The sequence below is a fragment of the Balaenoptera borealis genome (genome assembly GCF_965194805.1).
Source record: "Balaenoptera borealis genome assembly, chromosome: 1".
NCBI lineage: Eukaryota > Metazoa > Chordata > Mammalia > Artiodactyla > Balaenopteridae > Balaenoptera > Balaenoptera borealis.
The window spans coordinates 105,604,327-105,630,553 of record NC_138860.1 but is presented as its reverse complement, the minus strand read 5'-3'; the positions used below and the strand labels follow the sequence as shown (position 1 = coordinate 105,630,553).

The 26,227-nt window shown below is 38.1% G+C and overlaps 1 protein-coding gene across 1 annotated transcript in view; it reads right to left on the bottom strand.

Annotated features, from left to right (window-relative positions):
* Window positions 1-1,534: 1,534 nt before the first annotated feature.
* EXTL2 (exostosin like glycosyltransferase 2) overlaps window positions 1,535-26,227 on the bottom strand; it is a 54,055-nt gene continuing 29,362 nt past the window's right edge. The window contains exon 5 of the mRNA XM_082385884.1: window positions 1,535-24,487. Coding sequence (XP_082242010.1) covers window positions 24,476-24,487 — 12 coding nt within the window. The 3' untranslated portion in view covers window positions 1,535-24,475. The remainder of the gene's footprint in view (window positions 24,488-26,227) is intronic.

Sequence of the window (26,227 nt, the reverse complement as noted above, 5' to 3'; positions counted from 1 at the left end):
GAGGGACTGGTGGTGAGTAGCGCTTGGTGTTGCTCTGGTGGGCAGAGCTCAGTAAATCTTTAATCTGCTTGTCTGTTGATGGGTGGGGCTGGGTTCCCTCCATGTTGGTTGTTTGGCCTGAGGCGACCCAACACTGGAGCCTACCCGTGGTCTTTGGTGGTGCTAATGGCGGACTCTGGGAGGGCTCACACCAAGGAGTACTTCCCAGAACTTCTGATGCCAGTGTCCTTGTCCTCATGGTGAGACAAAGCCACACCCCTCCTCTGCAGGAGATCCTCCAACATTAGGAGGTAGGTCTGGCTCAGTCTCCTATGGGGTCACTGCTCCTTCCCCTGGGTCCCAATGCACACACTATTTTGTGTTTGCCCTCCAAGAGTGGGGTCTCTGTTTCCTCCAGTCCTGTCGAAGTCCTGCAATCAAATCCCACTAGCCTTCAAAGTCTGATTCTCTAGGAATTCCTCCTCCCATTGCCGGGCCCCCAGGTTGGGAAGCCTGACGTGGGGCTCAGAACCTTCACTCCAGTGGGTGGACTTCTGTGGTATAAGTGTTCTCCGGTTTGTGAGTCACCCACCGGCAGTTATGGGATTTGATTTTATTGTGATTGTGCCCCTCCTACTGTCTCACTCTGGCTTCTCCTTTGTCTTTGGAGGTGGGGTATCTTTTTGCTGAGTTCCAGTGTCTTCCTGTCGATGACTGTTCAGCAGTTAGATTCTGGTGCTCTCTCAAGAGGGAGTGAGGGCACATCTTTCTTCTCCACCATCTTGAACCAGTCTCCTAGATTTAATTTTAAAAAATCTGTTCCTTGAGGAAAAGTCACTGTAAATTGTGATGAGCAGATAAATAATTGTGGATATTCTGAAGGGGACATTAAGATGTTTTCAAGGTCTAAAGTGATTAAATATATTGTTTGCTGTTGTTGTTGTTTTGATTATGTTTAAGGTCATATCAAAACTTGTTACTTTCAATGTTTTTGATACAGGAAAATACTTCTTAAATATCTGTGAGAAATACATAACCAATGCCGTATTACCTGGGTTTCAAGCTCACAATGAGTATCCTTCCCCTGACTGTGGATCTACCTTCCCAAGAGACTGGATCCTTCCAGATGACATGGAGTTAATACTGATGAGCATGACGCTCTAGAGTCAGACAGACCTCTGTTTAAATCCCAACTCAACCAGTTACTAGTTGTATGACACCCAAATTACTTGGTTACACTAAATCTTTATTTTATTATCTGTAGATAATAATCTGTGAACAATAATTGGACCTATCTAAGAGCATTATTGTGGAGATTAAATGAGATAACACAAATTATATGCCTTATATGCAGTAAGTCTCAATAAATAGAAGCAATTATTATTGACATGGTTGATGGCATCAGGCTCCTGATGTGGAGAGCTGAAGCCAACAGCTTGCTTTAAATATCAGAGAACTTTGTGTAACCAGTCTGGCCTTGAGCATTGATTATCAGGAAAGGGCATCATAGGCCCATTCCTACAGCCTGATTCCTCAGACCACACCCTCTACACAATTACACACACAAATGCATTCCAACAGCACTGAAATAGGAAATAGATAATTCTCCATGCAAAAGAATAGAGCCATGGATAAATAAATGGATAGACCTTGATGCAGTGTTAAGAAATAATGAGATGGTGACCCTGTTTTCTATCTTCCCACTCACTCAGGAGAGCTGAGGTCTTGCCCTCTCATAGAGGATGTCAACCTGCCCCTCCATGGAGCAAGGGAGAAGAGCATGGATCTAGGTAGGTGCTAAGCTTCAATGGCACCTAGCTAGCAGGTCCACCCACTAATCAAGTAGACATGAAAAAGTCTGGAAAAAGAAGATGAAGACAATATCACTAGAGGCAGTGTTGGCAGGAAAGGAAGAGAAGTTGCAGCAGTTGTTGTTCAGGAAATTAAAATCCTGGCCCTAGTGGCCTTTGTACATAAGAGACAAGCCTGATTCCAATATTCATTAATTAGGAATTCTTGCAAGGACACACTGAAGCAATGTAGCACATACTTATGGGCTATACCAGCAGAGGGATCCTAAGAGAAGAGTGGTCAAAGGAGTCAGTATTGGTTACTGGTAAGAAAGAGAAGATTAGAGCAGAGAATTTTCCTTCAAATCAATTTGTTGATGCCTCACTCATAAGCCTTTGGTAAAGGTCAAGGGTGTCTCCCTCCCGAAAACCGCACATACACACACACATTATTTTGCTTGTCATTTCAGAGGATATATAGAATTTCAGACTCCCTCTCCACCAGTGGATCAGGGTTGGATGCTGAAACCCTGCTCTTCTGGGATATAAAATGACTTAGGTTTAGTAATTGTTCCCTGAAAACTCACTGTTTTTCATCTTTATGTACTTTACTTTTTTCCATCTCTATTCTCTGCTTAAGAGCTAAATTTTGTCCAAGGTTTCCTTAATTGTAGTAATAAACCAATGAGAGAACATAAGAAAAACCATTTTTCTGGCTTACTGTGCATGGTCTTCCAGCGGTACATTAGCCAGTTGTAATAATAGCTCAGTACTCTCCTAGTCGGGATTGGCTTTTATCTTAAAACTAATTACCACATTACAAAGGAATAGGTGAATATAAGAACAAAGACAGCAGACATGCTGAGAGCCATCACACCGTGTGCAAGGAAGTGCACAGACGTGAACGGAGAGAATTGCTAAAGATAAAGCTTTAAATTTAACAATAAGACGTGGAAAAGGTTTTTACCATGTTCATTAAGGTAAAAGATTTAACACCAACTTGTTATGATTTCTCACATTAAAACTGTGATTCATCACCAGTAGTGATATGCGTTTGCTAAGAATACACTAATAATTAAACTATTAAACTAAAAACATAATAATAACTCAAACCAGTCACAGCATGACATGGCTAATCTTCCATGTGTTAGGGCTTGTGTTGTGTTTGTTTGGGGGGGCTGGCTGATTATTCAAAGAAATGCACACTCATACATTACTGATAGTGGAAGGCTATAGATTAGATGTCAGATTACCTAGGAATAATATTTTAAACATACATAGTTGTTTGGGTTCCCCTACTCCAATTAAGTTAGAATGACTGTGGGGGCGGTGGGGGGCCACCTGGCAGTGTTTATTGACAGTTCCTCAGGCGATTCTAAAGAGTAGTCAGTTATCTACATACAAGTATCTATTCTTTTTCAAGTTCTTTTCCCATTTAAGTTATTACAGATATTGAGCAGAGTTCCCTGTGCTATACAGTAGGTACTTGTTGGTTATCCCTTTTAAATATAGCCGTGTGTACATGTCAATCCCAAACTCCCAACCTGTCCCTCCCTGCTACCCTTCCCCGCTGGTAACCATAATAAGTTCGTTCTCTAAGTCTGTGAGTTTGTTTCTGTTTTGTAAATAAATTCATTTGTATTATATTTTTTAGATTCCACATACAGGCGATATCATATATTTGTCTTTTTCTGTCTGAGTTAATTCACTCTTTGCTGTACACCTGAAATTAACACAACATTGTTAATCAACTATACTACATTATAAAATAAAAGTTAAAAAAATAAATAAAATTTTAAAAAAGAAATAATTGTGATTAACTATGGCAGTAGTGGAAATTAGCCTGTAGTTTATTTATTTATTTATTTAATATCTTTATTGGAGTATAACTGCTTTAAAATGTGTCAGTTTCTGCTGTACAACAAAGCAAATCAACTATATGTATACATATATCCCCCATCCCCTCCCTCTTGAGCCTCCCTCCCACCCTCCCTATCCCACCCCTCTAGGTGGTCACAAAGCATCGAGCTGATCTTCCTGTGCTATGCAGCTGCTTCCCATTAGCTATTTTACATTTGGTAGTGTATATATGTAACTGTTACTCTCTCACTTCATCCCACCTTCCCCTTTTCCCCTGAGTCCTCAAGTTTGTTCTCTACGTCTGCATCTTTATTCCTGTCCTGCCACTAGGTTCATCAGTACCGTTTTTTTAGATTCCATATATGTGTGTTAGCATGCGGTATTTGTTTTTCTCTTTCTGACTTACTTCACTCTGTATGACAGACTCTAGGTCCATCCACCTCATTACAAATAATTTCATTCCTTTTTATTAGCTTGCAGTTTAAATGTGTTATTTAGCTGTGAAGTAATTATAGTGAATTATAATGATTTTCAACTAAATGTAAACATAAACGTCTCCAAAAATAGCATAGCCTTACTATTCAGCAAATATTTCATTTATTACAAAGTAGATAACTTCCTGGTTTTTTTTTTTTTTTTTTACGCTTATGGTGACTTAGCTGCCAAGGAAATATTTTAAATGGTAATAATTGGAAGTTTTAAAGTATAGATTAAAATTGACTGTACATAGCTAAAGAAAAAAAAAAAAAGAGTAGCCAGAGTTGAGACCCTGCTGTAGACTCTCTGCATTAACTTTGTATTTAAAGGCAGTCATTTTAATGGTCTCTCTGACTGGAGCCAGTTGTTTGCCCTTTAGGGAAAATGGTGAAAGCTAAATCTAAACACCCCTTGTTTTCACAATAATTTGAAGATAGATTAGTGTGGGTCATCTTAGAAATATGTCCTGTTATTAAAGGCTATTTTTAAACAAAGAGTGTAGTTGAGAGCCAGTATGCAGGAATCAGTCTATTTACCAATAAACAAAGTTTAATCTACTTGAGACAGGTCTCAAACCCTATCTGCATAGGTTTTGCAGTGAGAAATAACCTGTAAATTAGTTGATATGCAAACAACTCTTGACTTTCTCTAGTTTTCTCCTCCCTGCTTTGATTCTATCTACACCCTAGTATATTCTCACTATAGGATCTTTCCTACCATTATTCATGACACACATTTAGAAAAAAATAATTGTGCTCAATCCTTAGTCAGTATTCAGTATCTATTTCCCTTAAATTCTTTTTTCCTGTTAGTCTTTCACCTGTTTTCCATCTGAGTTTATGTCAACTGACATTGTTTGAGTTTTTCTTTATAGATTCTGCCTTGAAAACATCCCATGGGTTAGAGTTAAGCATTCGTCTTGCGTACTTGATGTCTAATACAATTAATGGAAAAGTTATTTTTGTTCAAAGTGTGAAGAACAAAGGAGTTTATGCTTTAGAGATGTTCAATGACATATTCAAATGAAAAATAAAGTTTTAAATTAGAAATAAGCTATTATTCTCCAGAGTAGCAGTCACTGAATGAACCAGTAGTTTCCAGTGAACTAAGTTTTACAGCCTGAGATTGATGACATTGATAATAGGTATAAATGAAGTGTCTGCATCACTAAGGAGAGGCGTTGCGATGCGAAAAGCATGAGACTGGCAGTTGTGTGATTTGATTTGAAATTCCAGTCCATTGCTTGCTAGTTGTGTGACCCTGGGCAAATTCTTAACCTTTCTGGGTGCGATTGTGAAAGAGTGAATGGAAATAGCTCTCCAGTTGAAGGCAGGAAATCTGGGCTTAAGCCATATCTCTTCTTGAAGGCTTTGTGACTTAGATCAAATTATTTAACTTCTCTGAACCAATTGAGGATAATACCAATCTTACCTCACTGGGTTGTTGTAAAAAAACTAAATGAGATAATGAAGAATGGAGCAGAAACTTAGTAAATGTTTGGGATTATTTTAAAGCATATAGCTTTTTGGCAAACATGGAATAATAAAAAAAAATAGTTTTGGAGTCAAGCAGAACTGAAACAGCTGTGTGACTTCTAGTAAGTTACATAACTTCTCTGAATCTGTCATGAGGATTAAATAAAAGTATTATGTATATAGACTATTATCCTTGGTCTCACTGGTATGTGGGAATGAATGAGGTCAAATTAAGAGTATATTTCACAAGCTTTTGCCCTCACCTGCTTGTTTCTTACAGCATCCACCCTTTATGGTTCCCCAATATTGCCTACATGCTGTTAGGCAAGGCTATAGGACTTCTTCTCATCACTGGCTTGTAAACAGAAGTGACACATTTGTTATGACCATTTAGCCTTTCCTGGAATACACCCATTTTTTGGCCTCCAAACTTTCTGGAAGTAATAGTGAATTTCCAGAAGTGCTACTGAATATATCCAGTCAGTTATCATGGGACATCCAGCAGATCCCACTGCCCTTCTTAAGCATTTGCTACCTCTCACCAAAGGGCTCTATAGTCACCTGTTACACACTTCTCTCTCAATGTGCTAAAACTATTTGTTGGATTGTGATAAATAAGGGACATGTCTCTCTCCCTCATTTATGTTACACTGCATTAGAGGAGTACCAATACTTCAGGGTTTTAGTGGAAATGCTCTTTTAGAGCACATTCTCTCTCACTCTCACCTGACTCTCTCTCCCTGACCCAGACAGGGTCCATGAGCAAGACGTAAATCCAAGTGACACAGAAGCCACTCGAGGAGTGAGTGAACTCTCCTCTCTCCTCCTTTCTGATGACTAAGGCTTGATATTGGGTTAGGCATGTGATATCTGGTTCTTTGTATAAGGTTAGTTGTTTTCCAGGGGGATCCTCAGCACCTTCATGAAAACAGATTTGCCCAAATCTATCGACACAACTGAACTGCTTAAGTGGATGCACTTACCCTCAAGCTGAGCTATCCATCCATGCACGTAAAGTATAATGTACGTAAAATATTCGGTGGAATATTGGGAAACAGAGGTTTAATAAATGATAGTGCCACTGGTGGCAAAGGTAGTCAAAAGCATCCTGCATGGTAAAACTACTTTTCTTGTTTCTAAGTTTTAGAAGCTTCTTTTCCTCTTCTTCACCTTCTTTACTTTTCATTCTTTAGTTTCATTACTGTCAGAGAGTTTGATTAGCTTTCATTGTATGCAGAGAAGTGCAGCCCTTCCTGGCTACTGGTTTGGATTTATTTTTATGTCTGATAGCAATCAGGTCAAAGAAGATGATCTCAGAATGTCTCACATCCGGTCCAACTCACCCACTAAGATTTTAAACTTTGTTCTTTTAAAATATTGCTAAACACAATTGTTAGGGGATTTTCTTTCAGTTTTCATCAGATCCAGTTCTTTAGACTTTTTGAATTTCAGGAATCAGGGGAACTTCCCAAGAAAATTGGGAGTTTTTGATGCTACAAGGATTTTGCAACAGTTTTAATCTTTCTTTCAAGGTGCTTGTCAAGGGGTGTGGTGTGTAGAACTTTCATTTAACTGATTTATTGCTATTAGAAATTAATTGTTTCATTTCCTTTAAACAGTATGAAAAGTAATTTTTTTCTGCCTCTTTTAAGTGATAAAAATCTAAAGACAATATGTCCAGTATAATAAGCATTTGGATATTACTTTTTCCCTGGTTAAGAGAATAAACAACTCCATTAACAAGGTGCTATTAAATCAAACTATTAACACCAGTGAAATTTGAAACTCAGTAATAATAATAATTGAAATAATGTTACATTTCCTGGTATTTTTCTGGGCTTCTTTGGTGATTGGAAATTTTATTCCAAAATGAAAGCCTGAATAATAGAATTTTAAAATAGAATAAAATTTATTTAACCAAAACACCTTATTATATACAAAAGAATAAGCTGAAACCCAGAGAGTTTACATTATTTACCCAAAGACACAAAGCTAGTTAATGAAAGACCAGATTTCATAGTTTCTTTTTAATAGTATAAAAATGGCTATTTACAGTCGGCATTGGCTTATGTTGTAAATATTTATGTTCAGGCAAAACATAAGAAAGAATTTTGCAAACATTGCACACATTACTATGAATATGTACTAAGCCCAGTCTACTTTTTTTGTCACCATTTTTTTACAGCTCCCAAATCCTCTCCTGTTGCTAAAGATAAGTTAAGAAAGGAAAAGAGAGGTGAGAGTTATAAAGCAAATACAGTGTTAAAGCCTGCATTTAAAAGACAAGTGCCGGGAACCTGTCCAGAAAACAAAACAGGCATCCTATTTGAAGAGACTCTAAAAGGTCCCATGCTGTTGATCTGGTAGATTTGGTGTTTCACACTATCAAACTAGGAGCATTTGAATTCATTCCACCTTCACATCAACAAGTTGCACTTTTTATAGCAGCAGAAGCATTGGTCTCCTTACCAAAGATGGATATTCAATTAAAACCCAAAAGAATCCAAGACTAAGGTAAGGAACAAATGATGATGATAAAAATGGAATGTTACAATGACTATAACAAGTGTGATGACATTTATTTGAGGACATTGTTCTCCAGGGATAGAGATCCATGAATCCTTCCCTTGATGTGCCCTCCCCCAATTGAATTGAGTAGTTCCCTAGCGTCCAATGCATATTTTTTGATTATAGAATGCGGTGTCAGACACCTGTTGTGTGCCACTTCAAATCCTTTCAGCCTCACCTCTTACTCCTGCCGCTGCTGCCGCTATCTGTCCGATAGCTGCTTCAGCCAGTTTTGCACAGGAGGAAACTGATAGTTTTTTTCTGTGTGCCTCTTATTTCCTGCCTTGCCTGGAGCTTCTCAGATGAGGAACACCTACGGAAACCTGCCCAATACTTGTATCACTCAGGGTTCAATCAGAGAAGCAGAACCATTAGGAGGTTTTATAGATACTTATATCTGTCCAAAGGATTTGACCTTACATGATGGTAGATGCTGGTTGTGCCGTCATCGTAAGGCTGTTGTCCTCAAGTCAGTGGTGTTGTTCTACTGTTCTCTTTCTTCCTCACTAGGCTGTAAGCTCAACAAAGGCAAGATCTTCATCATATTTTTGCTATATTCATTAATGTACCCCCCCGCCACCAAGAAAGGTGTCTGGTAAATAAATAGTTGTTAATTAAATACATTAAAATGTTTGAATTGATAAACTGGTCTAAAGATCACAACCTAGAGTAGAAATAAACACTAACTTAAAAAGTGTATAAACAGTGGTTTTTACAAAGCTAAAAGCTGGAAATGCTCTCCCTTGTCATTTTAGGATAAAAATGTTAAGGCTGTGTATGCAAGAAAATCAGCCCTATTTTTCCTCAGGGACAGATGCCAGATGGTGCAATAGAGAAAAATAGTCCAGATATAAAGGATCACTGATCATCAGGGAGGGACACAGAGTTGATCTAGACTGTCCAAACAGACATCATTCCAGTGTATTTTTCTGCCAGAAAGGCAAAATGAATGCTAAACTTGGTTAGGAAGGAAGTAGGAAACCATGATGTCCTTGATAGGTTACTTGAATTGTTCTGCTTTCTCTCCAGAACAAAAGCTTAGTCACTGAGTAGTGGGCTACTAGATACCATTTTCCAGGCCTTGTGGTGCCCTCAGCAGAGAGGTGTGCTTGGCCAGAGAATAAGTCTTCAGATATGGACAGACCTGATTATTGCAGTCTCTTGCATCATCTATATGCTGGCTCACCCTCTCTGGGTGATGATCATATATAGTACCTCATTTATGATGTATTTGAAGCAACTTTACCTTGAATTAGGGTGGTCAGGAAAGAGCCTTACAGTTTTCTGTATCAGATATGACTTTGGCCTTTGGGCATAGACATGACCACTGGCTGAAAATTGCCTAGGTGATGACGAAGAAGAAAGAGAAAGAGACTATGGAGGAGGAAGAGGAAGGGGAGGGGAAGGAGAAATTTTACATTTATTAAGTTCTTTCTAGGTGCCGGGAACTATGCTAAAAACTTAACATTTATTATTTCATATTGTTCTCTATGAAGTGAATATGCTATTCTACCCAGTTTACAGATGCAGGAGGTAGAGCTTAGGAGGGCTAAAGAAATTTGACTAAGGTGACTCACTGATAATTACGGATCAGAGATTCAAGCACAAGCAGTCTAATTCCAAAACCTCTTTTCTTCAACATTGATCTTTTTTAATATGAAAAGTTTAAAAATTAAATTAAAATATATATTGGTAAAGCAGATGCCTATATGCCACCCCCCACAGTGAAAATGTATTAGTTCATCACATTTGGAAAATTTTAGGCTTCTCTTTCATCAGATATCTTTTGTGTCCCTTTGTCTCTCTCCTCCCTTTCTGGGACACCAATTAAACACATGTAAGACCATCTGATATTAGCTCACAATTCCTGATACTTTGTTCGTTTTCTAAAATCACTTTACCTCTCTTCTTCAGTCTAGATAATTTCTATTAACTTTTTTTTTTTTTTTTAATTTATTTTTGGCTGTGCTGGGTCTTCGTTTCTGTGCAAGGGCTTTCACCAGTTGCGGCAAGCAGTGGCCACTCTTCATCGTGGTGCGCGGGCCCCTCACTATCGCGGCCTCTCTTGTTGCGGAGCACAGGCTCCAGATGCGCAGGCTCAGCAGTTGTGGCCCACGGGCTTAGTCGCTCCGCGGCATGTGGGATCCTCCCAGACCAGGGCTCGAACCCGTGTCCCCTGCACTAGCAGGCAGACTCTCAACCACTGTGCCACCAGGGAAGCCCTCTATTAACTTTTTAAAAAAAATTCACTAATTTTTTTCTTCAGTGATCTATCTGTTGTTAAACATGTCCAATGAAATTTTAATTTCAAATGTTACACTTTTCAGTTCTAGAAATTCCAGGGATTTGTTTTTGCTTTGAAGTTCACTTGTGATTAGTCCAACTTACATCCTCCCGTGCCTCTTTCTGTCTTTTTTATTTTATTGGTAGTTGAGCTGGCAGTCAATGGTGCTGAATTTTAAGATATATTTGGTTCACTTTTTGGACAAGATTGGGCAGATCCCTGGAATCTAATTACCGCAAGAATGCCAGGGACTACACTTTCACCCCCTCAACACCCACTGTGTTCTCAGCCCAAATTCAGAGTGGGGTTATAGAGGACTGTCAGACATAGCAATTTGCTTTGGATATGGGACTTTTCCAGATGTCATTCTGTTTCATTAGTGCATTCTGTCATTTAAGGCAAAGGCTAAGCTGATTTATCCTCATTCATGCTGTTTCTCCACCTATGACAAACCAGCTCTTCCGTCCATCTGGACACAGAACAGGTACCTCCTCCACCACCCAGGTATGGAGACAGCCACAGCTTCCTGACCCTACAGGTGTGGCCCATATTGCTCGGTAACTTAGTTCTTAAAGGTTTCCTTATGCCCCTCTTTCTTGTCTAGCCCCATAAAAAAAGTGTGATTTTTAAACTTTGCTTGGGTTTTTTCCTTGTTGTTACTGTAGGAGTGGAGTTCTTTCACATCTACCTATAGTCTAACTGGAAGTGGAAATCTCCATAGAAAGTTTTCTAACACTACATTCTCAGCAGCTACTACAGATTGCTCTTGGCTGGAGCTTGAGATTAAATCCATTTGCCATCTCAGACACCTGTGTGAGAATTGGGACTATAATTCAGAAAACTTCCAAGGCACTGATATCAGTAGGTACTGAAAACTTCTCACATAAATTTTTTATCCTATGAACTAATTGAGGAATCTGACTGTTTATTTGTATATATTCAATCTTGTTTCAGAAAGTATATAAGATATTAACATAGTAATAATAATTGCTACCATTTACTGAATGTGTCAGGCACTTCAACAAGTTTCTTTATAAATTTTTAAGTTTATGTAATCCTTATAACAATTGTTAGAAAAAAATATATAATAACTACAATATAAAATATATTATGTTATTTTATATTATTATAGTATTATTATAACCATTTTTTACAGATGAGAAAAAAATTTTAATAGATTTCAATGAACTTCTGTAGGCCACACAGAACTCAGATTTTAACTGCCATCTGTTTTAATCACCATGATATTCTAACTCCTAAAACTTTGGAGATTACAGTCGTGTTTTTCCCAGATCACTTCTTCAGGGCTTAAACACCCATCCTCCAGCTGCTGGAACCATCAGCTACTGATGGCTCATAACTGCATTTCTCCCTGGATACTGTCTTGCTCAGGAGTATGTCCCTGAGGGAGCAACCAACAGCCAATGACTACCCCTTTGCCTTAGTTCACTATATCTCTGAAGGTCTATCCCAGCTCCACATCTCCTCGTCAGATAGGTTGAGGCCTCAGTTGCAACCTCATTCCTGGTCAGTTTCTACTTCTGCCCAGTCCTGACTTTTCATTTTCTTATATCTTCTGAGAACATTCCTCAATAAACCCTCTGCACGGAGTCTGTTATAGACGGAATGTTTGTCTCTCCTCAAAATTCATATGTTGAAGCCCTAACCCCCAATGCGGTAGTATTTGGAGATGGGGACTTTGGGAGATAATTAGATTTAGACAAGGTCATGAAGGTGGGGCCCTCATAATGGGATTAGTGTCCTTATATAAGACAAGGCACCAGAGAGCTTGCTCTCTCTCTCTCTCGGCCGTGTAGAAGGTGGCCATCTGCAAGCCAGGAAGAGAGCTCTCACCAGAAGCTGACACGCTGTCACCCTGATCTTGGACTGCCAGACTCCAGAACTGTGAGAAAATAAATTTCATGCCCTGCCCTCTTGGTCCTTTTTAAAAAATCACTGCCATCTTCTTTCTCCCTTCATTAAAAAAAAACCAAAAACTTTATGATGTAATATTCGATATGTACAAAAGAAATTATGTCACTCTTACTTAGATTGTAAAGCAAAATAATAAAACAAGCACCTATCAATCCATTACCCAAGCTCATAACCTCAATATCACCGATGTCATTGAAGCTACCTGTTTGTTCCTTCTTGATCCTATTGATCTGGCTCTTCCGTCCCTACAGTCAACCACCATCGTGAGGCTTCTGGTTACTTATAGGCTTTCTATGGTTTTGCCGCGAAATAAACAATGTCTACTTTTGTTTTTGAAGTTCATAAAAGTAAACTCTTATTCACAGATTCCTATCACACTATATGAATCACTATCAGCATATCTTCACTAGAATGTTGTCTCTCCACAAGAGCAAGGACTTTCACCTGTTTTGTTCAACATTGTATCTGAAGTGGCGACAGCAGGGTCTGGCACCTGGGAGAAGCTCAGCAAATATGTGTAATCTGACTGAATGAAAATCTGAGACTTCTCAATAGTTTTTGTCCTTCTCTTCATATCTGAAGTTTGGCAGTTAAGTGTAGTTGCTTAACTGATTGAGGGTTGATTGTCAGGTGCTGTTATTTGTAGCTTTCTATGCTGCCTGATATAGATATTTCACGGGCCTAGGCATGAACTAAGCTATTGTAAATAAACCCATTACAGTAAGTATGGATTTCCTTCCTGCTTATCTCCACTGTCTCATTATAACTATCCCAAGCCAGAAATAATTCTGCAATACAATGACTTTTGCCCCAGTCATAAAAGTCCTAGGATAAGACAAAAAAGTGTATTTCCTTCCTTCTGCTGCTAAATCTCAGATTCTTCTATGCAAGAATGCTTATTTAACCCAACAGCTCAGTTGTTCATAGGTCTCACCAATTACTAGAATTATTATGGTCTTGTAATATATATGCTGTTTTTCTCTGTACCATCATTGGCATACTTTATACATCTTTTATGTTTACACTGCATCATTTCCTTGAATCAAATGTTTTGCGTACACAGAGAGCTCCTTCAGAGATCATTTATTTATTTTTTACTAATGTGTGTTTTGTGTTTACTATTTCCTTAGTTATTTATTATACATATATCTTTTCTTCTCTATTCTTGGCATAGAATCTTTGTTAGAAGTCCTGTGTGATTAAACTTCCAAGATAGGGAATGTTACTAACATTTGCTAAAGCTTTTAGTTCTAAAGACGTTTGGATGCAATACAAAGTTTTTTCATGAGAGGAAGAGTTGTGCAGTGGAGGAGAAAAGGCTGTTTTGTGATTACAGTGGTTCCTTGACCGAAATAGGAGAGAGAATCGCTGGTGTTTCTGCAGTGTTGCCATGGATTTCTATTCACTGACAAGGCATTCCTCCACATTCTGTTTTGCAAAACTGGAAATTCCCTGAGAAATCTCCAGGAAAGCTGAGTGCCATATGAAAGAAAAGGAAACTGAAACCAGGGAGCATAATATATGGGGCAAGAACTCAACAAAGTAGAACTGTGCCATTTTCTAAAGGTTAACATGAATTTGAGAGATATCACAATGTTCACTCGTGGACATAAACATACATATTTTTTTTGTCCTCAGTGTTGCTTTTTCTTAGTCTATAATCAATGAGGAAGTATCTATTGAATACCCGTATACACCTAGCACGGCTTAGGACACTGTGAGGTTTCTGAAGAATAATCTATAAAGTGCCTACCCTTCAAGAGCCTACAGTTGAGTAGGAGGAATAAAATTAACACACTTAATCCACAAGGCAAAGCAAGATGGTACTCAATTACTATAAGCACTAAATTATGAGGTACAGACTATTAGTACTATAAAATTGATTGAGAAGGGACACATAGGAGCAGGGGTGAGCCCCCAGGGTTCCAGAATGTTCTATGTCCCATCTGAGTGGTGGCAACCTGGGTGTTCTCTTTATAACCATGTGTAAAACTGTACACATAAGTTTATCTCCTTTTGTTTATAATTCACAATAAAAATAATACAGGAGAGAGAGGGAAGGAGATGAATAAAGGCTGGAATATTTAGGACAAAAATCCGTGGGGGAAATAGGACTTAAGGGTGGCCTACAGAATTGGCCCAGAGGAGAGAGGAGATCATACACATGCAAATGTAGCATGGTCGTGAGTGGGTGGGGATGCAGGTGGGCTTCAGGGAGAAAGGGCGCCAACAAGAGTGGACCTGGAGTTGGAAGGGAGGTAGGTAGATGGGGGGTGCAGCAGCTAAAATAAAGCTGGACAGTTTGAGGGGTTAGAGGGGTTGAAGAAGGACCTTGAAATGGAGGCAGAAGAGTTTAGCCTCTGGTGCAGTAGAACATCAACACATTGTAAGTTTAAAACTAGGTGACATACTGATAACAGAGGATATTAAAGAAAATTAGTATGGCTGTGGTCTGCCTTTTGGATTAAAATGGGATAGAAGCTGGAGTAAGGAAGGGAAGCAGAAATAGAATCACGTGGCCAGTGAAGGCCATTTGTCAGCATCACTGGAGAGGAAGAAGTAGACGTGAGAAACACTACAGAGGAGAAATGTGCATGACTGGGTAGCTGACCGGATAGGGAGAATGAGCAGGATAAATTAAGCCCATATTTTATAAGCCTGAGGGAATAATGGTGTCAATGATAGAGCAATTGGTAGAAGAAGTTGGTTAAGAAAAGAAGGTAATTTTGGTCTTTCGAATGTAGGATTTGAGGTGACAATGCCAACTAAGCAGTAGCAATATGGGGACAGAGCAAAAGCACATAGAGAAATGTTAATGAACATTTTCTAATATAAGATATCACAACCAGAAATGAATCGTCATCTCATGCTATATGACATATATCGTAAAGTACCTCAGCAATGCTTCTCTCACAACAAGGACAAGGCTAAAACTCAAGGCAATTTCCCATCCTTAAATGTAGTAGCAAAACCTACCACCATTCCTGCCCTATTCCATTTCTGACATTTCTGTGAATACCTTAGTTCAAAAGCAAGACCTGTGTATTTTACTGGAGGAAAAAGCAGGCATTCCAGTTGATGGTGATTTCTGTGCAAGACAAACCATCCTTACCACTTTTTAAATCTTTTTGATTTTGTGTCTTTTTAACAAATTTGGAGAATTATACTATAGAAATGCAAATCTATAAAACTCCAAAGGGCAGATAAAACCAAGGAGGCAGATTTTGATTCAGTTTAAAAAAGCACTTTCTAAAAATATGAACTACCCATAAATGGAAAAAGCTAATTATATTCCCTCTTCGGGAAATATTTTAGCAAAAGCTTGACTCTCTGTAGAGATTCTATATATAGGATTTTTACTTTGAGTCAGTGATTGGACTAAAAGACCTCTACGACACTTTTTATACTTATTCTCTTCCTGTCATGTAATGAGGGTAGGTGAGGAAAGGTTTGAATAATATCAGTGAATTTGTTCATTTATTCATCCAAGCAGTTTTTGTACTTTTCCAATGAGCCAGGTACTGGGTCAGGCACTGAGGACGCAACAGTGAAATAGACACTGACCCTGACTTCAGTGAGCTTGTAGTCCAATAAGGGATATAGTGAACAGAGTGTTAAATGCTATCATAGAATAAATACCTGGAATTCTGGAAAGGCAGGGCTCACTCTTGAGGGGTCAAAGAAGACTTTAGGAAGTAAAGAACATATTATTTGAAGCATCGCATATTATACCAAACCAGATGATTGAAGACGGAAGAGGCTTATGTTACTTCCATGAGTTTACTTGCCCAATATTCACTGAACACAAAAATTCTATAGTAAAGTCTACTGACAGAAAAGAAAGCCTAAAAGAATGAAATTCAATATGCCAGCATGAACTGCTGTCTCAGAAATGTACTTTGGGTTTCCAGAAAACCCAGATCCAATGGAGATTGAAGTATTTTAAAATATAAATAAAATTCCTGTCATGGGATGATACAGTGAAGTATTTCCTCTACCTGAACTTCCCCTATCCAGGCCACTAGACTGGATTGTTCCATTGTCCCAAGAAACAGGGTGAGGAAGAAGGGAAGGGGAGGAAGTTGCAGCACAAACCAAAAAATAAAGATATCAAGTTCTTGGCTTTTCAATTAAAAATGCCCAGTTATATGATACAAGGATTAAATCAAGTATTTCCTGGGCATTTTCCCTTCCCAGAGGAGACAGTTTAAATTTTTTTCTGAGGTAAGGAAAGAAAGTGTTTGAATGGGGATGGGAAACAAGATTGTTAAGACCTTGGTGAAGATCTCTAGGAAGGGTTCCCAGACCCTACTTCCTCTTACCTTCCTCAAAATAATTAGCTCCTTAGAGAGGGAAAAGCAATAGAACCCTTAGATAGGTCAGGGTCCTGAGGGCAAGTTGAAACTCTGTCTTGCATCTCAGGGATGAGTGCTTTGCAAATTTTAATGTGTATACGAATCACCTGGAGATTTTGTGGAAATGAACTTCTGATTGAGTAGTTCTAGAATGGGGTCCAAGATTCTGCATTTCTAACAAGTTCCCAAGTGTTCCCGATGCTACTGGTCTACAGTTCACACTTTGAATAGCAAGATCACAGAAGATTCTTGAAGGCGACATTGTCCCCAGGAATCTTTTCTACTGTCATGGAGCAGGTTCAGTAGCAGAGGTGGTTGTGGAAATGGATGGGGGCAGTTAGAGCCTGAGATGGTCCTATGGAGCTTCCTGAAACCCAATAGCAATGTAGGAGAGGAGATAATTTTCTTATGCCCTAGAAAAGGGTGCAGAGACTAGCCAGGAAATTGGTAAGGAACTCATAGTTGTAATGAAGAGGATTTGTAATGAGGGGAAAGCAGCTGGGATCACACCACTATGGTACAGGAGGGAGCAGGGACATCTCTGCGGATGCCAACATGGAGGGCTGTGCATGGCTCAAAGGGCTATTGCAACTCCGTGGAAGCCAATATGAATGACAGCTGTCAATCATGGGCCAGATACCCTTCAACCATCCCCATCTCCTCCCACAATACCATGAGCCTCCAGAAATCAAATTCTACATCAGAGAAAAGATAAAGGAGAAAAGACCCTAACTGGACTGGTTTACTCAGAATTGACAAGATTATTTTATTGGCTACTGAGAAAAAAGGAGATTTTTGAGACAGAAACTAAGTTGTTTCAGACAAATATTTTCTTAAATTCTCAGATTTGTGACCTGAGAACTTCATAGTCACTACTCGATATATGTAAGAAATGTGATGGTTAATGCTCCCAAATAGTGATTTACATGAAGCTTATAAATTACAGGTTTGTTTTGAGGGGAAAACTGATGTGTTGTAGAGTTTTATATTCTATATAGGGCCTAGCACAGTCCTTAAAGGAAGCAGGAGGATTCAAAACTATTTCAAGTTCTTTTGGAAAACAAAAATGCAAAATGCTGTGAAAAAGATGGGTCAAAGTCAACTAGAGATTTCTTTCAATCCTTTAAAGAAATAAAGTAATGCAGAAAAATGCAAAATGAGGGAAATCAGTTCATGGAGAGAAGGAACTAGAGTAATATATTTTGATCACTTACTATGTGCCAGGCATTATAATGGGAACACAGCATATAACTGCCCTAATCCTCTCAACAACCCTGTAAGGTAGATTAAGGACCTTTTTGCAGATGAGCAAATAAAGCCTGAGGAGATCAAGTGGTAGAGCCAAGGTTTAAATTCAGATTTATCTGATTACAGAGTCAAGGTTTTCTTGTAAATGAACATGAAAGATCCAGAGAATAATAGACGTCTTGAGATCAAAGTTGTGGGATTAGCAATGCCAAAAAGTTATTCATAATACAATAATAAGAATAGCAGTTGTCAGAAAGAGACATGAGTTGAAGGACATGGTAGGTCAGGGGAGAAAAAGGGAAGAGGGAAACTAGTATTATTGACGTCTACCATGTGTCAGGAGCTGAACTAGAGCTTAAATATTCATTTAACCCACACAGCAGTAAGAACCTCATTGAGCAATCATTCTGTGCAGATCATTTTGGAGTAATAGTTTTGGAAAATATCTACACACAAAGTGTTAAAATACAAGGCTCCATTTTAACATATCTATTCTGAACAATAATAACGAATACTAATTGAATGTTTATTATGTGTTGGGTACTGTTTTGAATACTTATATGTATTAATTCATTAATGCTCACAAAAATTTTATGAAGTGAATATAATTATTATCCACAGTTAATGATTGAGAAGCCGGGACTCAGAGAGTTTATATCTTTGCTCAGGGTCACACAGATACTGATTAATGGACCCAGGATAAGTCTGTAAGCAACTGGCTTCAGAGTCTACATGCATCGCTGATGCCCACAGCCCCTTTCACTCGTGCATCCAAGTATCGATTATCAACTATATCCACAGACCTGCAGTAGGCCCTCTGAGGCATACGGTAAAGCACAAGATATATTCTCTGCTCCAGCTCATAAATTAAACTACTATATTGGTTTAGTTTACCTTTAAAATATGTGTGTGTATTTGTGTGTGTGTGTGTGTGTAATCATTCTGATGTCTGAAAATTCCATTGTTGTGATTACCTAAGATCATTTTAATGATGTTCATGAGATAAGACCAGTCTAGGTCCCAACATACGGCTGAATTCATCAGTTATAGCAACTGCGGTGAACTGAATTATTTATTTTGGACTTATTCAATATGATCTTATAAAAAGAATCATGCTAATTACAATAAATGGTTGAACATTTACCCATACATACAAGTAAACATATTAACGAATGGACACTTGAAAAATAATATTTTCTAAATATTATAAAATAATAGCAAAGAAAGCAAAGAGGATGTAACCAGATTCACCAGTCTAACTGCTCTTAATGATAATATATTAAGGGACTTTGGGTACATATTAACTAATCCATTTAAAATGAGTTTTGAAGAATCACTGAGACCTGGGGATAATGCAGATGACTAGAAAAAGTAGTACAGCTTCCTAAGAAAGAAAGAAGATGTCCTTGGTAATTACTATTCTTCCATGGGTGGTATTGTGTTTGGGATACATCATTGAAAACAAAAACAAATTTAAGCAGCTAACTGGGATGGAAAACATGAACAACACAAGCAAAGTATATCTTTTAAAGCACGGGTCAAAGGATGGTCTAATGGCCTCAGTGTTTTCCAAAAAAAGAGAAAGGGAAATTCTTTTCTGTTACTGAGTGGAGAAGAAATAAACTGAAGGCTTGGGTAGAAAAATGAAGCTACTGGACAGTTTCCAAAGAAAAAAAGAGTACGACAGCTAATTCTAGCTTCAATAAGAAATAATTTGGTAAGCAGTGTTCAGCAAGCTTGCAAAACATAAACTTACAGAGGGGATGACTGTATGATTGGGAAACATTTTTCCTTTAGAATTTAGCTGCCTGAATAGAATAGCAGCAGAAATATTTTTTAAGGTTTCCAAGGTTGGGGCTTTTTCAGGCAGGGTGGGTTCATGATAAAGAGGCAGAGGAGTTGCATGAGCTATTAAGACTATATTTTAAATAATTAATGATAGACTGAGTATGAAAGATCAAGAGAAAATGGGTAGAATGCAATACAATTGGGGGAGCCTTAAAGACCTGGAAGATGCTACGAAGTCAAACAATAACTCTCTTACCTTTTATTCTTTTCACACATCAAACATGGAGGTCAAATAAGTTTCCTCTAGTACAAAAACTCACCAATGCCTTTCGATATCAAATCAAATTCCTGCCACAAATTACCATAATCTGTAATGGATGCTAAATGAGCTTATCAAAATGGGAATTTATATACAATTCAATAAAACCTTTGATACATAGAGTATCCAGCAAAATTACAGAAATGATCTGGTTAGGGTTCCCATACAAAAAGTACCTAAGTGGGAAAAAAAAAAAAAAAAAACCCCTGTGAAAGAAAGAAAGTCGAGAATTTCTCTAATTATGAAGAAAAGTGTTTCAGTATGCCATTCCCTACACCCTCACCCATATCTGGCAGAAAAAGGCTGATCCTTAAAGTCAAATAGAACTCAGCTTAAGTTCTCATAACATTCTGTGCTGGAAACAGTGACCATCAGCCAGTTTCTTCACTTCTTTAAGCATAAGTAACCTTATAGGAGTATACAAAGCAATGTTTGTAGAGCATTTTATCTAGTGCCTGTCATATGTTAAGCTCAATAAATCTTTTACTTTACTTTATTCCTACTTTAATCTGGCAAAGGAAACTTGATCATAAACTATTCTAGTCACTAAAAAATAAATAAATCACAAGTCCTTCTACACAATTAACAATTTTTTTATTTTAAAATTATGAATTACAAGATAAAAGAATGGAGGAAATGCTGATCACCAAACTTAGTAATAAAATAGTGCCTTTTAAGACTTTTCTTGCATAGTTTGCATGAGTATGGATATAAGAAAATAAAGCCATTCCAGTGGCAGGCTTAGTAAATGGGATATTTTAAGGACAAAACTCAGATATTAAAGTCTAATTTTCTTTCTTTTTCAGTTCCTTCATTCTGCCAGGTGATAAAAGAATAGATTAGTCAGAGCCAAGCAAACTTAGAAACTTTGGGTTTAAATTCAAACAACTTACTGTTTTTTGCTTTTCCAAATATTCCTTGGGATAACATCAAATTTCTGAGAAAAAAAATATATAAGCTATACCTCCTTTAATCTATTCTTCTGATGACTAACATTCTAGAATTTTCTAAAGTTATATATCTCAGCCTTTTATTCATGAGACAATCCAACTTAATCATGATGTATCTAATATTTGTTTAGAATTCTTAAATCTACATTCATAAGTAAAATAGGCGAGTAATTAATTTCCTCATATAATCCTTGTCTGGCTGTTATCATGGTTATTATTGGACTCACAGAATACGGTAGGGAATGTTCCCTCTTTTTTCTATTTTTCTGAAAGAGTTTGCAAAAGATTAGAATAAACTTCTCCTTGTAAATTTTGTAGAACACATAAATAAAACCATCTGAGACTGGTGTTTTCTTTATAGGAAGATGTTTAACTACTTTGTCAGTGTTTTTAATAGTTGTTGAACTCCTTTTAAAAGTTTGTATATTTTTTCTAAATTTTCAAATTTATTGGCATAAAATTAACCAAAGTATTATTTTATTATGTTTTATAAATTTTGCTGGATATGAAGTTATTTTCCTTTTCCATTGCTAACATTTATTTGTGCCATCTCTACCTTTCTTTATCAATCTTGCTAGTGGTTTGTCTCTTAATAGTCTTTTCAAAGAACCAACTTTTGATTTTATAGATCCTATTTATTATATTTCCTATTTTCTAAACCATTAATTTTGCTTTTAACTTATTCTTTCTTATTTTTTTTTCTGTTCTTTTTCTAATTTTTTAGGTCGCATGTATAGCTCATTTATTCTTTTCTAAAACAAGCATTGAAGGCTATATTATTTTTTTCTAAAAACTACTTTTTCTGGTCCCCTCAAGTTTCAATATGTAATATTTTATATATTTTTGGTTATAAATATTTGTACTATACAATTTAATTTCTCCTTTCCAAGTATATGATAAGTTTTCTACTTGTCTTTTATTGTTGACTTTTAATTTTAAGTTGTGTTTAGAGAACATGTTTTGTGTGAGAACAGTTTGAAATTTGTCAAGCTTTGTTTCAAGGCCCAGATTGTAGTCAGTTTTTGTAAATAAGCATTGGTAAGTATTTAAACAGATATGTTCAGCAAAGTATAGACTTTTTATATAAAAGTTAAGGTTACTTTACCTTCTAGGGAAGGAAGACAGAGCTAGATAAAATAGACAGGTAAAATATATGGTATAGCAGATACCAATGTCCTAAGCAGAAATATAAAGCAGAGTAAGGGAACAGCAGGATGAAGGATAGCCTCACTGGTAAGATAAACTGAGCAAAGAAGGGATACCATCTGTGCCAGTATCTGGGGGAAGATGGGCCTTCCAGGGAGAGGAAAGAGCCAGGGTCGGAGATAAGAGTCTCCTTGGTGTGTTCAAAGGACGGCCCAGATCCTGTGCCACTGCAGCAGGGTGAGTGAGGCATGGAGGGGTAGGCCATGAGGTCAGGGAGGGAGGGAGGGACCAGGTTATTTCTGGACTTGTAGGTTGCTCTGCGGACTTTGCCTTTTATTTTGAGTGAGCCAGGAAACCACTGGAGAGCTGTGAGAAGAACTGTGATATGACTGATTTAACTTTTTAAAAGCTCCCTCTGTTAAGGTCATGGTCAGAGATTTGATGAAACAAAAGTGAGAATGCTGCATTTAGTTCATTTAGTTTCATTTGTTGAATTTAGTAAGTGATTATTAGGTGTTAGGAACTGTGCTAGCTATTGTGCACCCATTATTTCATTTAACTTTCAACTTGCTCTATAAGGCAGATATAATAATAATAATAATAATAATAATAATGATAGTTAACATTTATTGACCAGTTACAATGTACCAGGCACTATTCTATGCTCTTTTATCATTTAATCCACCCCAAAACCAATGAGATACAAGACATTATTGTCCCCATTTTACAAATGAAGAAAACTGAAAGAGTTTGCAGAAGATTAAGATAATCTTTTCCTTGTAAATCTGAGAGATTAAATAATTTGCCCAAGGTCACCTGGTTGAATCCAGGCAGCCTAGCTGCAAACCTTCACCTCTTAGGCACTTCACAACATTGCCTGCCTTGCAATAAGCTTTATTTTGAGGATAAAGAAATTTGGGTTCAATGAGGTTAAAAAACTTGCCAAGTTCACATCTTACTCAGTGATGGATATGTAATGTGAACGAGGTCTATCTGACTCCTGAGCCCAGGTCTTCTGGTGGCTGATGGTACCAGCCGATATTCTCTCTCCAGAGCCCTGTTGGTCATGAGGGGTCAGAGTGAGAGATGGTCAGTGGCTTCATCTTAGGATAGAAAGGCCAGAACCTCATGTAGGTTGTGTGTTTCTTCCTTTTGTTCCACTCTACCCTTCAGATGAAGCTATTTTACTCTCTGTAACACTTGATATACTTGTCTCTTTCCGTTCCTTGAGAACAAGGACCATTTCTTACCCTTCTTTGTATCTCAAGCACCTAACACAGTGCTAGGTAGTAGGTGATTAATTAATGTTTGTGGAATGCTAAATGATTGCTTAAACTCTTTCCTGGAGAGGAAGAACCAAATACATCAGGGCTTAACCTAGTGCATGTTTAAGAGAGATGTTAACTTGCCTAGTGTCATGTAAGGTGCTCCGTCCTAGCCGACATGTTTCATCATGACTGATAAAGTGAGAAAGTATGTGATCAAAATATACCAATTGCTTGAAACAAGGCTCAGAAAAAAAATAAATAAATGCTGAGTTTTAACTGATCTTTCATAAATATTTAAACAAAGGTGTCAAAAATGTTGTTTTTTAGAAACAACTTTTTGATAATAGGGCAACGTTAGCATGGTTAATGGCAAGTGGTAGGTAAATATGACTGAAACAGAGAGAGAATAAACCCAACTTTTCATGGGATATACATTTATATCAATAATGCTATATGCAAATTCATCAGATCTAGCAACTGTCCAGTTCTGTCCTCGTCCCCTCTCCACCCACTGCAGAAAAAGACAAAAAACACAGGCCCTAAAATATTTTAATCATTGGAGGGAAATAAAGAGTATGGTTGACAGCTATTTAAAATGAGGGAAACAATGGGGCATTTTGCGTTGGTGGTTCTGACTGAAAGGACCTGTCATATTTTGCACTTAATCTGTAACTGCAGTCATGTCAGGAACCACATCACTGCCAAGAATGTGTAGAGCTGGGTGTGCAGCAGGAGTCAAATTACAAAGGAAAATCTCCATCCTCTTCAGAGAATCTCTTGAGGTTTTAGATAACCTCTTTCTCAACCCTCATGTCTCCATTTCAACCAAAGGTGGAGTCACGGGGGAACGTGGAATGTTTCCTTGGTAGAAGTCATTTTAGTCCCTTTTCAGAACTCAAGACTGTCCCACGGGGGGTTGGAGGCTGAGGGCAAATCACACCCTGTGCCCTGTTCCCTCTCCAGTTTCTTTTCCCTCTCCACAGGCTGTCCTGAGCCCATTTGGATAAACAGGACAATTAGATTTAAGTAAGCCTTAAGAAGAATCCTGAAAGAGAAAAATCACAGCAGAGTTTATAATTATAGCATCAATTATATGCATTTTTAATGAACATCAGGTGATTTTTTTCAGCCCTACCTCCATTTAGTCCCACCCTTCCTCTTTGAGTTCCTAGCATCTTTGGCCTTCTCAAAAGGTAGGGAAATTACAAAGCCCTGCTCAGGGCAGTGGTTTTCATTAACCATAGCCTGAGTAGGATATAAAATACTAGTGAAGAATATGAGCTTTGGAGTCGATGGACCCAGCTTTGAATCCTGTTCTTTTACTGTGTGGCCTTGAACAAATCACTTAATCTCCCTGAGCTATAGTTTCTTTATCAGTAAATTAAATTGCCTACCTCACAGGGTTGTTTGACAGTATTAAATAAGAGTATTCTGGGACTTCCCTGGTGGCACAGTGGTTAAGAATCCGCCTGCCAGAGGCCCGCGCACCGCGATGAGGAGTGGCCCCCGCTTGCCACAACTGGAGAAAGCCCTAGCACAGAAACGAAGCCCGAACATAGCAATCAATCAATCAATAAATAAATCTTTAAAAAAAAAAAAAAAAAGAATCCGCCTGCCAATGCGGGGGACACGGGTTCAAGCCCTGGTCCAGGAAGATCCCAGATGCCACGGAGCAGCTAAGCCCGTGCGCCACAACTACTGAGCCTGCGCTCTAGAGCCCATGAGCCACAACTACTGAGCCCACGTGCCACAACTACTGAAGCCTGCTCGCCTAGAGCCCATGCTCCGCAACAAGAGAAGCCACCGCAATAAGAAGCCCGCACACCACAACGAGGAGTAGCTCCCGCTCGCTGCAACTAGAGAAAGCCCACGCACAGCAACAAAGACCCAATGCAGCCATAAATAAATAAATAAATAAATAAATAAATAAATAAATAAATAAAAAGAGTATTCTGCAAAGGCTGATCCACGCTACATTATAAACAAGCAAGAAATTGTAGATGTTGATGTTATTATTACTATGACACTCTATTCATTCAATAAAAGTTATTAATTAATTATTTTAATCCACAAGCTATACTGACTAGACTCATTTTAAATTTGTGACTACAAATCTCAGATGGCTCATAACACTATCTGAGAATTCTATCTCATTTCCATGGTGACTTCACTCTCCCTCTCTGCAAGTTAGCTATCTCATAACATCCTCCCTTCTCAAATCTCCAGTATCTCTCTCTCTCACACACACACACACACACACAACACACACACATCCACACTCACACTCAGCTGATACTCACACTCAGACCCTAGTTCATAAAGACGATAAATTCAGTCAGATGGGAACTACCCTTCTTCCCGTTACCAAATCCACTCACCTGCCTATGTACCTATTCATGAACTTTACCTTCCCTCCTTTTCCAGTGGAAGAAGTGTTTTTGCTCCTCAGCCGACCCTCCCCTCAGTTTGGAGCACATCCTCTCTGGCCTTCCCAAGGACCTCATTCTTGTCTCATGTGTTGGCTACTTTTCCTCTAACAGGACTTCCAATGCTGGAGTGTCCAAGGGCTCTGCCTGGCCCTCTTTTCTTCTCTACATTACCCACCTGAATGATTTCACCCAGTCTTATGGCTTTAAATGTCATCTATGCTCTAATAACTAATCCCCAGTATTCTTCATCTCAGTAAGTATTACCAACATCCACCTCATTGCTCAGGCCCCAAACTTAAGAGCCCACATCCAATCTGTCTACAAATCCTGTACAGCTTACTGCCTACCTCCAAATA